The 16,260-nt window shown below is 42.0% G+C and overlaps 1 protein-coding gene across 1 annotated transcript in view; it reads left to right on the forward strand.

The window, feature by feature from the left end:
- Positions 1-14,838, forward strand: part of espnlb (espin like b) — a 55,286-nt gene extending 40,448 nt beyond the window's left edge. The window contains exons 7-10 of the mRNA XM_048604632.1: positions 638-755; positions 1,960-2,078; positions 6,058-6,258; positions 12,737-14,838. Coding sequence (XP_048460589.1) covers positions 638-755; positions 1,960-2,078; positions 6,058-6,258; positions 12,737-14,467 — 2,169 coding nt within the window. The 3' untranslated portion in view covers positions 14,468-14,838. The remainder of the gene's footprint in view (positions 1-637; positions 756-1,959; positions 2,079-6,057; positions 6,259-12,736) is intronic.
- Positions 14,839-16,260: the final 1,422 nt, after the last annotated feature.

Consider the following 16,260-nt stretch of genomic DNA (forward strand, 5'->3'; position numbering starts at 1 on the left):
TTGAAGGGCTGAGTGGCCTACTCTTATTTCTTATTCATATTTTTTATTTACTGTCCTCTTCTAATCAGGAGCTATCTTGAGTTTACAGCATTCCCTGAGTCTGGACTAAGAGGGTCTAAGGTCAAGACCGTAAGGGTATGGGGACAGACAAACCAGTATGCATGTGTATGTGTGTCTGTATATATGTGTCTGTCTGTGTGTGTGTGTCTGTATATCTGTGTCTATATCTGTATATATGTCTGTATATGAGTTTGTATCCATATATATGTCTATATCTGTATACATGTCTATTTATGTGCCTGTGTCTGTGTCTGTTAGTGTGTCATTATATATGTGTCTGTATGTGTGTATATATCTGTATTTGTGTGTCTGTATCTGTATATGTATGCGTCTGTCTGTACATACATGTCTATACCAACGTGTGTGTGTGTGTGTGTGTGAATGTAGTCAGTATTCATTGCAAATTTACTGTTTTCAAACTGTTTGAAGTGGCAATGCCATCATTGATTGAACTTAATGGATGAGTAGTTAACACTGAGATTTACAGAGAGTTTTGTCTCTTACAGACCTTGTCCTCCGAGGGGTTGTGCTGTCTTAACAAGTGAACTCTCTCATTTTGCATCTGATTTCATTTCAGAATACAATTCTGGTGAAACCCACATCTGCTCAAACATCTCCACCGCAGCTGCCCCCACCATTCCCCTCAAAACCAGCAGCCCCTGAGTTACCAAGGCAGAACCATCCGAACCCAAGTGGTGAGTAGGATCAGCGCTCACCTCCTTTTGTCTCTGTCTGTCTGACTCAGATTCTTCCACTGCTCATCTAAGGTAAAGGGAAAGATAATGTCGCCATAGTCCCATAGGGCCACTGGGTTCTCTCATTAGGGAGAGAGACTGGTGGTGATTTAACCTGAGGGTCACCACACCTCAGGTTAGAGATAAACTTGAAAAAACATGACTTACATGGTAACTTCAGCCAGATATGGGAATTGAACCCATGCTATTGGCATCACTGCATTACAATCGGCTGTGCAGTCAACTGAGCTGACACTAAGCTGCAATGCAATACACTGTTGATCTCAGGTAGCCTGCAGCTTCCATACCTGACCCTATCCTGAATACACTTGCAGGTGTAAAACAGATTTGACTTGTCCTGCCTTATGACCTAAATAAGGATTAATCTTGAGATTATCAGTTTGGCAGACATGTCACTAGGCTGCTTTCAACACAGCCGACCCAATTTTACCAACTTATGGTCCCTATTAGCGGCTTTTCTTTCTCCCTGACATACAATCATCCATCCCTTTATCCGCCTCGCTGCTGTTCTCTCTCTCAGGGCCCTATCTCCGCCTATCTGCTCACTTCTCTCCCACCTTCCCCACCTCAACCAAACACCACCCTCTGTCTTCAGCATATATACCACCTTGTCCAAGCTAATATCAGTTCTGAAGAAGGGTCACTGGACTCAAAACGTTAACTCTGCTTTCATTTCACAGATGGTACCAGACCTGCTGAGTTTCTCCAGCAATTTCTGTTTTCGTTTCAGATTTCCAGCATCCGCAGTTCTTTGTTTTTATTTTGTGCATTGGATCGTGTTGTGGCAAAATCCACTTGCGAACTGCTCTGACAGTAAACAACAAATAGGAGAGTTCTGGTGTATTGGTACATAATTTTAAAAAAGTACTCAGTATCATTTGTTTTGCTGCAGGTAGTCCACGCTGTCTTTCAATGGCTTCTGTGATTCCCTTTGGTGTGAGGCGTTCTGTAATCAGACTAATGTAAAGCTGCCCACAGTGAGATTGATGGCAGCTCTCCCAGAACCAGGCTAAGGTGAGGCCTCCTGAACCCAGCCTAAGCTGCAACTACCTGTGGCCAAGCTAACAGGAGACCTCATATGCAACCAGGCGGAGACTGTATTCCTACTTCAGCTCCAGACTTTTTCTGTTTACTCTCTCTGTAGGTGGGAAACCCTTCAACACAGGACATCTCATCGAAAACATCCATGCAAGCCTCATAGACGAGCTCAAGTTAGGAAAGACATTAAAACCTACGGGTTTTGGTCAGAATGTGGCTCAGACAGTAAGTCATTTCAACAATTCAACATCTTGTGAAATTGTGATTTATTACAATACACACGTGGAGACACACACACACATATATATACACAGACCAAGTATTTTGGCACAAGTCCATCAGGTTTTGAGTGAATGTATGTGTCATGGTGATTGACCCGGATGCCATGCCTAAATTTTTAAAGTAATTTCACTTGTTCTAGCATGGAGGGAGAACTGCTTTTTTAACCTGATGAAAACTGCAGAAATCTGCAACAGAAAAGGTCTTGAGCATACTTGTGTATGAAACACAGAAAGCTAAAACACAAGCGCAGCAGGGAATCAGGATGGCTAAGGGAATGTTGGCCCTTATTTCAAGGGGTTGGAGTATAAGCGGAAGAAAGTCTTATGCAACTGTACAAGGAGCTGGTGAGAGCACATCTGGAGCACAGTGAGCTGTTTTGGTCCCCTTACTTAAGGAAAGATATGATTTCATTAGAGGCGTTCAGAGAAGGTTCACTAGGATGATCCCTGATATGCAGGGATTGTCTTATGAGCAAATGTTAAACATGTTGGGACTCTATTCACTGGAATTTAGAAGAATGAGATGTGATCTTGTTCTTAAAAAGCTTGCCAGACTAAATATTTTCCCTCATGGGAGAGTCTAGGATTAGAGGGCTCAGAATAAAGGGATGCCAATTTATAGAGTCATACTTCATAGAAACAGACTCTTTGGTCCAACTCATCCATGCTGACCAAGTTTCTCAAACTAAGTGAGTGCCACTTGCCTGCGGTTGGTCTTATACCTCGCTGAATTCCTATTCATGTGCCTTTCCAAATGTCTTTTAAATGTTGTAACTGTGCCTGCATCTACTACTGCCTCTGGCAATTCATTACTACAGTCACAGGTAGACAGGGTGATGAAGAAGGTGCTTGGTACGCTTGCCTTCATTGGTCAGTGCATTGAGTATAGGAGTTGGGAAGTCATGTTGTGGCTGTACAGGACATTGGTGAGGCCACTTTTAAAATACTGCATACAATTCTGGTTGCCCTCCTACAGGAAGAAAGTTGTTAAACTTGAGAAGGTACAGAAGAGATTTACAAGGATATTGCTGAGACTGGAGGTTTGTGTTATAGGGACAGGCTGAATAGCCTGGGCTTTTTTCCCTGGAGCATCAGAGGCTGAGGGGGGACCTTATTGAGGTTTATAAATCATGAGGGACAGGGATAGGGTAAATAGCCAAGGTCTTTTCCTAGGATGAAGGAGTCCAAAATTGGAGGGTATAGGTTTAGGATGAGAGGGAAAAGATTTAAAAAGGACCTGAAGGGTAACTTTTACATGCAGAGGGTGGTGCAGAGATGGAGCAAGTTGCCAGAGGAAGTGAAGGCAGGTACAATTACAACATTTAAAAGGCATCTGGATGGGTACATGAATAGGAAAGGTTTAGAGTTATGAGCCAAATGTTGGGAAATGGGTCTGGATCAGATTGGGATGTCTGGTCAACATCAACAAGTTGGACAGAAGGGTCTGTTCCACGCTGTATGACGAAGTGCGTCTTAGATGGTCTGAAATGGTGCCTCAGTACTCTATAGATTTTTTCTCTCTCGGACCTAAGGTTTAATAAAAGCTTGTCTCCTTCTGTGCAATGTATTCAAATGTTCAGCAAAAAAAAGTAATTGCAGCATGTTCTGGAGTTCACATACAACCACAAAGAACACAACATCATTTGCAATTTTACTGATAGTAGGAACTGCAGGTGCTGGAGAATCTGAGATAACAAGGTGTAGAGCTGGATGAACACAGCAGGCCAAGCAGCATCAGAGGAGCAGGAAAGCTGGTCCCCACTTCACTAACCTGTCCTTCCTCCCACCTAACCCCTCCTCCCACCTCAAGCGCCACCCCCATCTCCTACCTACTAGCCTCATCCCGCCCCCTTGACCTGTCCGTCCTCCCTGGACTGACCTATCTCCTCCCTAACTCCCTACCTACACTCACCTTTACTGGCTCCACCCCCGCCTCTTTGACCTGTCTGTCTCCTCTCCACCTATCTTCTCCTCTATCCATCTTCTATCCGCCTCCCCCTCTCTCCCTATTTATTTCAGAATCCCCTTCCCCTCCCCCATTTCTGAAGAAGGGTCTAGACCCGAAACGTCAGCTTTCCTGCTCCTCTGATGCTGCTTGGCCTGTTGTGTTCATCCAGCTCTACATCTTGTTATCTTGCAATTTTATTCATGGTTTTGCGATTTTACTCACAGGCAGCACAGTGGCTCAGTGATTAGCACTGCTGCCTCACAGCGTCAGGAACCCGGGTTCGATTCCACCCCCAGGCAACTGTCTGAGTGGAGTTTGCACATTCTCCCTGTGTCTACGTGGGTTTCCTCTGGGTGCTCCAGTTTCCTCCCATAGTCCAAAGATGTTCAGGCTAGGTGGATTGGCCATGCTAAATTGCCTGTCCTGTTCAGGGGTGTGTAGATTAGGTGGGTTATAGGGAGATGGGTCTGGGTGGGATGTCAGAGGGTCAGTGTGGACTTGTTGGGCCGAAGGGCCTGTTTCTACACTGTAGGGATTCTATGATCTATTCCAAACACAAACCACCCTCTGTGTGAAACGTTGCCCCTCAGGTCCCTTTTAAATCTTTCTCCTCTCACTTTAAAAATATGCCCCCTAGTTTTGAACTCCCCTATCCTAGGGAAAAGACCTTTGCTATTCACTTTATCTATGCCCCTCATGATTTTATAAACCTCTATCAAAGATCACTCCTCAACCTCCCAAGCTTCAGTGAAATAAGTCCCAGCCTATCCAGCCTCTCCTTATAACTTAAACCCTCCAGTCCCAGCAACAACAAGATAAATTTTTTTCTGAACTGTTTCCAATTTAATAATATCCTTCCTATAGCAGGGTGACCAGAAATGTACACACTACTCCAAAAGTGGCCTCACCAATGTTCGATACAACCTCAACATGATGTCCCAACTCCTGCACTCACTGGTCTGAGCAATGAAAGCAAGTGTGCTAAACACCTTCTTAACCACCCTTTCTAACTGTGATGCAACTTGCAAAGAACTATGTACCTGAACCCCTAGGTCTCTCTGTTCAACAACAGTACACAGGACCCTAACTGTCAACTGTATAAGTCGTGCCCTTGTTTGTTTTACCAAAACGCAGCATCTCTCATTAATTCAAATTAAATTCCATCTGCCTACTCATCAGCCCATTGGCCCCTGATCAAGATCCCTTTGTAATCTTTAGATAACCTTCCTTACTGTTGACTATACCACCAATTTTGGTGTCAGTACAAACTTACTAACCAGGCCTCCTAAATTCTCATCCAAACTGTTTCCGTAAATGACAAACAAAAGTGGACGCAGCACTGATCCCTGTGGAACACTGCTGGTGACAGGCCTCCAGTCTGAAAAGCAACCCACCAACATCGCTCTCTGTCTCCTACTGTCAAGCCATTTTTGTATTCAGTTGGCAAGCTCACCCTAAATCCCATGTGATTTAACTTTACTAATTAGTCTACCATGTGGAACCTTGTCACAGGCTTTACTAAAGTCCATGTAGACAACATCTGCTACCCTGTCTACATCAATCCTTTTGGTTACATCCTCAAAAACTCTATCATGTTTGTGAGACACGAGTTTCCAAGCACAGAGCCATGCTGTCTATCCCTAATCATTCCTTGCCTCTCCAAATGCATGTAAATGCTATCTCTCAGAATCCCCGCTAACAAATTACCCACCACTGATACCAAACTCCCAGGTCTATAGTATAAGACCGAGATAAGGAATTTCTTCTTTCAGAGTGTTGGCAGCCTTTGGAACTCCTTGCCTCAGAGGAGGTTGGGCAGAAAGACCTTATGTATATTTAGGGCAGAGATAGGTAAATTCTTGATCAATAAGGGGATCGAGGGTTAAGCGTGCGGAAATTGATGGAATCAATCCAACCCCCCACTCCCGATCCTAAATTTCTTAAAGTGTTTTTATTGTAATTTCCTCTTGCACAGAGCGAAAGCCGAACGTCCGAACAGAAGCCAAAAGAGAATGGATTAGCATCACTCCCTGTGAATGAGGTTGCCAGCACCGATGTTGATTTGCTGGTGCCCACTCATGATGAGAAGGGATGTCCCATCCCGGAGTGGAAACGGCAAGTGATGGTACGAAAACTACAGGCACGACTCAGGGATGAAGAAGAGCAACGGAGAAAGGTAAGGGAAAGGCTTGACTGAGGAGCATGCTGTGTGTGTGTGAATGTGTGACTGCCATATCAATCTGAATGAACTACCCAGTGAAAAAGACTGAACCTCAGTGAATTTTTTTTTCTTTATTCATTCACGGGACGCTGGCTAAGCAGCATTTATTGCACATCCCTAATTGCCCAGAGGGCAGGTAAGAGTCAACCACATTGCTGTGGGTCTGGAGTCACATGTAGGCCAGACCAGGTGAGGGTGGCAGATTTCCTTCCCTAAAGGACATTAGTGAACCAGATGGGTTTTTCCAACAATTGACAATGGATTCACGGTCATCATTAGATTGTTAATTCCATATATTTTTTGAATTCAAATTCCACCATCTGCCATGGCAGCATTGGAACCCAGGTGCCCAGAACATTACCTGGGTCTCTGGATTAGCAAAACTAATCCAAGTAAATTGTTTTTCTGTGGTGTACGGCTCAAACCACAGGAACAAAGATTTTCCCTGAGGAACCCTATGATCTACAAGCTGATCGAGTTGTGGAATAAGTTACAAGGGAAGGACAATCAAACAGTCAATGTAAATAGTAATTAGTAATGGTTAGATGGATTAAGGGTGAGGGAATTGAAAGAGTGGCTAGGAGTAGTTGGTCTTTGTAAATGGATATGGCTTGTTGGTGGGCACTTCTTTATTTTGAAGTTCTGCTGTCCTATTTATATTTTATCATATATTTATTGTTCCATACTTAAGATCAGTTCTCAGACAATGCAACCTCACCTTTATGAGCAGAATAACCAAGTACAGTGCGGGTATCGTTCAGGGCATTATGCCTGTGCCAGTACCTGTGCCACACTACAGCGATATTACACAAGATGTATACTCACATTTACCCTGCAAGTTTCTGTTGTTTTTATGACGATGATTTTCTCTGATACTTCACTTTCTTTTCGTCTCTCTTTTTCTTTTCCTGTTTCTCCCCAACACTTTATGAGTCCTACCCTGTCGTTTACTTTTCCTCTTTCCTGAGATCAAAGGGAGGGCACCTGCATTCCGAACGAATGGAGGAATTGCTGCTATGAACAAGCACACTGGAAAATTGGTGCTGTCCTCGTGATCAGGAGGACAGTTGTGATCAGTTGATCCCCTAAAACGGCAATGTGCCATTGATCAATGACCATCTTAGGGCAGAGGTTCTGTATAAAGCCCAGCTGACTTGATATCAAGAGTAGAGTGGGATTAAGGAGAGAGTAGGTGGTGGGTCCCTGATGAGGTGATTGGGAATGGAAAGAGGAAGCGGGGAAAATACAATGGTTGACTAAATAGCCCCAGAGGAAAGTATTTGTAGAGGCAGTCATGCAGTGAATAGAGGCACGGTAAGGGTCACGAGTTGGTAGGACAGCAGGGGAGTGAGAAGACAAAGGCTTGAAAGTATGGGTGAGGTGACATAAGTCATGGTTGACAATGAGATGGAACCTGCTAAAGACCACTGTTTCCCTGGAAAATACTGCCTGCAATTGTTAGTCTCTTTTTATATTTATTCTTTCCTGAGGTGTGGGCACCACTGACAAGGCCAGCATTCATTATGCTGCCCACAAGTTCCCTTGAACTCTGAAGCTTACCACACTGCTTCAAAGGGAAGTTCAAGACATAAAACCACATCTTGGAGTCACACATAGGCAGAGACCATATATAATGATGGCAGATTTCTGTTCCTAAGCAGCATCAGGGTTTTACAACTTTCAATGACAATTTCTTGACAAATGTTATTGAGACTAGCTATCAATCAAATTGAATTGGTGGGATTTGATCCTGTCTCCCAGTATATTTGTGTGGACCCCCACCCTGTATTACATGGTCCGTGGTATTACCATTCAAATATCATCTGCCTTCCTAGCAGCTCCATTCTGTACTTTGACAACCACAGTACCCCTCACTGAAAGGAAAGAGGAAAAGGTAAAGGACAGGGTAGGACTCAAAAAATGTTGGGGAGAAAAGGAAGAAAAGAAAGAGAGACACCAAAAAAAGTGAAGTATTAGAGAAAATCATTATCATAAAAACAACAGAAACTGGTTGAAACAGAAATTCTCAAACTTACCATCCACTGATAATTAAATTCACTTGAAAGTCGCAGCCTGTAATAAGTTCTGTCAATTAAGCAAAATCTCAGATTTGATGTATATTTTCTGATTATTTTCCTGCGCATACTCATCTAATTTTCAGAGCCAGTGATGATCAATGAATACCTAATAATTTTTTATTAGCGTTTGGGCAATATTTAAGAATGCATGGGTTCTTTAAACTTTTGGGCTTGATATTGCTGTCACACTGGCTTCAAGGAGCTTTCATGGGCATGGCCTGTGTGAGAATTTCAGGCTGGCATGCTTCACACAGATTAGAGTGACCATTAGTGATGATGACAGCACTTTAGGTCATAGAGACTTAAAAATCACAAATAAAAGTTAATGTTAGTTGTCTTTTCCGTAGAATGGAGGATTTCAAGACTAGCGGGCACATTTTTAAGGTGAGAGGGGAGAGATTTAAAAAAAGATGTGAGGCAAATTTTTTTACACAGAGGGTCGTCAGTATGTGGAATGAACTTCCTGAGGAAGTGGTGGATGTTGGTACAATTACAATGTTTAAAAGACATTTGGTTAAGTACATGAATAGGAAAGGTTTCAAGGGATATTGGCCAGGAGCAGGCAGGTGGGACTAGTTTAGTTTGGGATTATGTTCGGCATGGACTGGTTGGACCAAAGGGTCTGTTTCCATGCCGTATGACTCTGTGACTCTATAAAGGGCCTAAAACACAGAAACTAAAAACCAAAAGGCTAAAAAATTCCAACAGTATTAGGTGGAACGTTCAAACTTTCTTCAGTACTCAGAGTAGGAATTATACATTGATACCTAGTAAAAAGAAAGTCAGCTATTGGTATTCCAGAGACTGGAATCCATTGATTAACACATTAACAGAGGGAGAACTCAATGTATTGGATGCATTTTGTGGGCTGTCTGTGACTTACTGGTGTTGACCCATTGTTAGACCAGTGGTTGCATTGCTATCACCTGCAAGATTTGATCGATGAATTAATAGATCTCTTATAGATTTATCAGCTCATTATTTGGACATTTATATTTCTACTGGCCGAGAACATTCATGTGTAACAAGACGAGCAGATGCTACAGTCTGCTGGGTGAGAAACCCAGGGGATCAGATGCAGTGAACGTTTTACTCTAATAACACTTTGCATTGATTTCAGTCAGTTAAAATCAGATAGAATACACATCTGAACCTATCAGTTTCCCACCAGGTGAGCCTGTTTCAAACAGTCTTCAGGGTGCCAGCAGGATGCCTGTGGTATCAATGTGTAATCCATTTGTGAGGCCAGAAAGACAAATCTGAATATTTTCTTCAATGTGAGACAAAGGGCTGTAGAGAAGCAAAGGGAGTGTGTGTCCCTGTGCCCAGATCATTAATTGCTAACACACAGGAACAAATGGTAATTAAAAAGGCTAATGATCTCTAACTCAAGGAGGTTGGAATTAAAAAAAATGAGAAAGCAATATTCAGTTTTGCAGTACTTCATTCATAACGTGTCTGCTTAGTTTTGTGTATTGCTCCTCAGGAATGAACTATTAGCCCTGGCACAGTGCTGCTTGTTGAAATTACTTGGCAAGTTATGTTAGACCTGTCTCAAACTTTGTTTAGAGTTTATTTACAGTACCATGTGCTGTTCTGCTTGTCATAAAAAGATCAAGAGGATCTGGAAATGATTCACAGGCTGGGTCTCTTTTCTTCTCAATTAAGAAACCCAATAGAGGCCTCAAACATTATGAAAGGTTTTGATGTAGTGAGTAAAGAGAGAATGTTTCCTCTTGTGGGGAATGGAGATTACAGAACATTCAGATCTGCTATGATTTTATCAAATGGATCAGCACGCTTGAGGGGCCAAATGATTTATTCCTGCTCGCCTTTATTGCATTCTCGTGGAAAGATCATAACTCACGATTGTTAATGTAAGATAGTTAGCAAGGAATCAATAGGGAATTTGCAAGAATGTCCTTTACTCAAAGAGCAGGAAGAATGTGGAACTCATTCCCACAAGGAGTGGTTGAAGTGAATAGTGTAGATTCATTTAAGGGGAAGCAAGTCAAGCATTTGAGGGAGAAGAGAGTAGGGAGTGACAAAGATAGATTTAGATGAGCCCCAAAGATGGCAGGAGACTTGAGTGGAGCACAAACTCAAGCAAGGACTTATTGGATGAATAGACTGTTTCTGGACAGCCTACCATTCCACTGTCTATCTTTTCTCCTGTGCTCATGTCTGAGGGTTGAGCCATATACTTCCCTTGGATTGGTCCACACTGATGGGCAAAGGACGGAAGGACTTACAGGCTCAAAGGCAACCCATCTGGCCAGCACATCATCAAATCTTCCATGGCCGACAAGTCCTGGCACAGGTCTCAATCCAAAGCTTCAGGCTCAGAGATAGGGACACTATCACTGTGCCACAACACCCTTGGTATCTTATGTAGCAATACCAGGGCTCGAAGATTTAAAGTAGGAGGACAGGTTGCACTTACTTTGTACTCCCTTTTGCTTTTGAAGGTTCAGGAGTAATTTTGTTAAGGCCCTTAAATGACAGCATGATTCAGTAGGGTATTTATATAAATAATTTCCTCTACAAGGGAATAAAGAACAAACAGGCATAATCTGCAAGTTAGAGCTGGGCTGTTTAGAAGTGAAATTGGGAACACTTTGTCCATGAAAGGTAAGTAATGAACTGGAACTTGCTTCGTAAAGATCTGTGAATACTGCGATAATTGAGAGACTGGTAGCTATATTGTTAGATATGGTTATCAAGAGACAGGAAGCAAAAGGCGGGTAAATGGAATTGAAATGTGGGTCAGATGAAATTTAAACAGATAAACAAGACCAAGGTAAAGAATGGCCTATTTCTGCTCCTTTTTTCCACTGATATGCAGTATCAGTGTCCATCACTGTGGGTTGTTCAGGATTGGGATGTGTGGCAAAGTGTCCTATACACCTGTAGTTGCAGTGTGTGTTGTTGTACTGACTGTAATGTAAATCTCCAGTGTATCAATATGCAATTCTGTGTGTTTTGTACACCTATAATACGAATTGCTATGCATTTACCTACCTGCACATCTCATGTAACCATGTAGTTACAAAATTGCAGTCTTCCTGTGTGTTGGAAACATGTAGTCTTGGGGTGTGTTGCGTCGTGTTTCTATGCATTTTGCATACCAGCTGTTCAGCTTGGATTTCTTTACATTGTGCATTTGTGTGGTTTGCCAACCTGAAGTTTCAGTGGATATTTGTCTATCATGCAGATATACAGTTTCTGCATGCATACAAAACACACAAAAATACATCCAGTTACGGTGTGCATTATGCAGACCTGCAGCTTGAGTGTGTTTCTGTGTGTTTTACTGACATGGAGTTTCAGTGTGAATTGAGATTGCTTTGTGGTGCATTTTTTAACTCTTGCTTGGTATTTGTGCATCACTTTTAAGGATAAGGCTAATCTTGCAAAACAAAACGCTGGATTCCACATGATTCAATAACAAAATATATATTCATTGCACTTTCAAGGGATGATATTGGGTGGGGAGATGTCAGTTCTGGGAAGGAGAATATTTCCACTTCTGCTTTCCCTTCCAGTGTCAAAAACTTGCAAGCTACACATGCACAGATCAGAGTAAAAGGTCACTTCAGTGCTGTCCATTTGAGCTTTTGCAGAATAAATTTGACTATATGTAACCTCTCAAAATAACAGAATTAGATTGACCCAAGGGTTAGATTGAAAAGTTAAAGTGAGTTACAGTGACTAGGTCTTAGTCTGTCAGATTAGGTTGACCTGGCAGTTAGACTGGGTCAGAGACTATGGAGTATCTTTTAGGTTAGAATGAATCTTGGCTAAGAATAGCTTGCTGTTATAGAGTAACCCTGAGGATGAATTGAGTGACTCTGGGACAGTAGTGTAACTCAAACAGTTAGTGACTCAGGGGATGCAAGAGTGAATTGGGAAGTTAATCATCAATGAGAATGCCTTTTGATCAGAGTGACATGGAAGGGATAGGCTAGGGTGCCCCTTATGTTGGAGTGATGAATGAGTTGAGGGCTCTGAGATTTTTCAATTTCGGAAGTAGAAATATTAACACTAACCAAAAATGCAAAGTGAACAAATATTTTCTTGGGTACGATATGAATAAACAGGGGAAAGTCACAATCTGAAGCTGGAAATCGTAAAAACTGAGAGAAATATGACACATGACCTTTAAATGTTTAAAAACAATCCAAATTAAAATTGAAATGCCCAAGCTTAATGTGGGATATCAAGTGACTTCCTCTGTAAACTCTCACCCTATTTAAGTGTATTCAGTCACATTTGGTTTGGAAGATTATCTTATCCTTAATCATGGCTGGTGATGTTGCGTGAGGCTCCATTCAAATATTCTTTACTCCATCAAGCGCATCGGAAATGGTTATCTACAGACGGAGATATGGAGGTACTCCCAGGAACACAACGCCATACTGGGCCCATTTGGAGAGCTTCTGACAGAGGAAGACCTTATCTATCTGGAGAAGCAGATCGAGACAGTCCAAGTCATGCAGAAGTGCCAGGGGTACGAGGGGGAGCTGAATCACTTGGCAGTACAGCTACGAACCATTCTCCCTGCTCCCATAGTCAATCTAACAGTCAGCATTCAGCCTTTGTGTCAGGATTCAAGCATGGATAAGCACTTGTCTTTGCCTGTGTGGTGCAGCAGGATATCTGGCATTGTGAGGACTGTGTCACTGCTCCTGTCAAATCTGAATGAAAAAGACTGCGCTGAGCAACACAACAGCAAGCAAATCACTAGAATGCCAAATGTGGAATTAGCGGCTGTCTTCTCACCAAAGCCTGACCAAATGTCTTCAAGAAACAAAGTGGAGAAAGAGATCCAGCAGTTCGGTGTCTCCGTACGCACACTCAAAGCAAACTTTGAAAAGCAGTGTGTGATGAAAGAAAAAGCATTGGCACACTCTGACACACAAGAAAATCAGAGAGGTATGGCGAAGGAGGACGAGAGCAATGGGGGGTCTTACTCCAAGTCTTCTGAATGTGGAGATGGGACTGAAAGTACAGAGATTACTCATGATGGTGCCCTCCATGATGAAGATGGATCCCTGCATGAGGTTATCACGAGGGCTCAGCAGAGTGAGTCATGTAATGAACAGTTGCCTGATCCTGAGCAGTCAGGAAGGATGGAGGACAGAAGTGACTCAAGAGTTGCTTCACAGGCTGATATAGCTGAAGACGGCACTGCACGTTCACTTGTGACAGAATCGACTAGTTTGAGAAAAGAAAGAATAGTTGTGTTATTCCTGGGTCACTGGAAAAAGTCAACTTATGCCATGTCTTTGGGAATGAAAGCCAGAAACCTGTGTAAAGCTGCCATTGTTGAAGACAGGAGTGAAGCACCAGATGGTGGTGAGATGGCTGAAACAGGCGAGAGTAGTCAAACACCAGAGCTGGAAATGCAGCTTCAACATCAATCTAAGCAATCCATACAAAATGGAAAATTTAGGCATCTGTTCCTACAGCAAAGGACTATCACCAAACTCATTAGTAATTGGAGAAATATCATATCCCATGTTCCATCCAGACAGATCAGGCGACTGAACCGGCAGAGGATCACCTACTCCCCTGAGCAATTTCTCCCTCGTGTCAATGGTGTTCCCATTGATCACAATAGTCTGACCCTTGACCTTTTCATGCTGGGATACTTCCACATCCTCGAACTCGACTTGCCCCCAGATGAAAGGAAGATGAGACATCTTCTGTGCTTTGAGGTGTTTGACCACTTAGGGAAGTTCAGTTGGGACTTGGTCCGTGCGTTCCATAAGGCCGTCATCGAGGAGATAGACGCTGGCAAAAGGGAATGGAAGGATGGGTTTGACGACATTAAGCAAAGGTTCTTCAGCAACCCTGAAAGCATGGCGGCTGCCATGAGCTCGTCCACCCAGCCTGAGACAGCTATGAGAACAGTGCCTAAAGTTGTCGTGCAAAGTGCCACACCTGAAGAGGATGAAATGTCCAAAGGGCAAGGCTACTCCTCAGACCTCGGAGGTTTCAGCAACGATGAGATTTGCAAGTACATTGACAGAAGCTTTGCTTTCTGGAAGGACAAGGAAGCTGAAATTTTTGATTTTAAGTAGCTTCAGGCTAATTGTCCATCCAATGGTGTGGTTAGAATTCCTACAGCTATTGGGAGAATAGTTGGGTCAGTTCTCTGGCCAAATGGATTTAAGTTTCATAAAATTGGGCCTTTGTGACCTAGAATAAAGGGAACACTTTTTTTTTTGGTGCTAGTATAGCCTTTTATTGACTGCATTATGTTGAGTCCTGACTAGTGCCCCGTTAACTATAATGTAATGTTGACAAACCACCTAACCAGCAGAACCCTGTAACCCACGTTTCATAATGAACAGAAGCCAATTCTCCCCTCTCCCTAATGACTGTACCATTACAATAACCTCAAACCTTACTTGCACTCTGTCCATGTATGTAGCTAAAATAATTGTGTAATTCCTGGTGATAGACATCCAACAGGAGCACAGTTTATTTTTGTAAAAACAGACCAAGTAAAACTAAACACTAACGGAATAGCGTGTATTACCATAATGATTCTTCTTTATAAACATTAGATTTCCAACAGATTCAGTGCACTAAATAAAGTGATCTTGTCATACAACACTACCAAATCAATCAAGCTCATAGAGAGCAATAATAACATGCCTCCTATCAAACTTATAGATAGCAATATAACCTGCCTCTCTTGACTGCAAGTTGGGTACAGTAAGGTGCTAGAATGCACTGTTAATCTATCCAATCATGGAAACCAAGAAATCACATACTTAGTTCTAGCTTCACTCTTTAATATATACATAATACAATATAAATGCATTGATCCCTTGGTATATCGAGTTAATAGATCACTTTGGTTTAATACTATTCAAGGCCTAGAGTAATATTACTATAGACTAAGCGCAACACCAGACATGTATCTCAGATTCCAGCTGTGAGAAGAATTCTTAATATGACACACTAAAGAGGCATGCATCTACACTGCATCTTACCACATCAGTTAGAATATTTTAAAGCGTATTATAACCAAGAATTTTTTTTTGCAGTGCAGCAAGTGTTATTTAGGCAAATGTTGCAGATGATTTGCACACAGCAAGATGCTATAAGAATAAATGAAATGAATGTCTAGTTAATCCATTTGGTTTCCTCAAATAATTTGACACCAATGTTGTTTAGGACAGCAGATAAAATTCTTCATTGACAGACAGTATCTCTGATTGGTGTGTTGTTGGAAACTTGTAACCATAACAGGGCTTGAAGCATGACCTTCCAACTTGGGTGAGGAGGATATCAACTGCACCCAAGTAGAGCTAACACTATTTCCTATAAACAATGGCAGGTTAAAAATCATCAGCAAAATGAGCTTCCATCCATCTGTCATTACTGGTAGAAGTTGAATAACTTTAACTTTGTACCAGAAGAAACTAATTTACTTGAAGCTGTAAATATAATCATGCCTAAAGTGCTTCTAACATATAAAACTCCCTTCACTTTTTAAAAGTCATTCACTTCCACTTGGTATATTTATCAATACTACAATTCGTGAGTAAGAGAAAAAGTATCAATTGAGAAAAAAATCCAAAATAAATTTCAACTGATTTGATTAGAAAGTGGAGTGAAATTAAAAGTAACTTTTTGATTTGTTTGTCTATGTGGTTCATTATCTTTGTATATATGAGCTTGCATAGACACAGACATGAAGGAGGAAGGATATGAAAGAACTTTCATTTATCTAGCACCTTCCATGACCCAAAAACATTCTAAAGAACTTAATAGCCAATGAAGCACTTCCTGAAGGATAGTCACTATTGCAATATAGGAAACACAGTTATATATGTCAGCTCTCCAAACAGAGGAATCCCTA

This window comes from Rhincodon typus, chromosome 13, assembly GCF_021869965.1.
Source record: "Rhincodon typus isolate 14 chromosome 13, sRhiTyp1.1, whole genome shotgun sequence".
NCBI classification, from domain to species: domain Eukaryota; kingdom Metazoa; phylum Chordata; class Chondrichthyes; order Orectolobiformes; family Rhincodontidae; genus Rhincodon; species Rhincodon typus.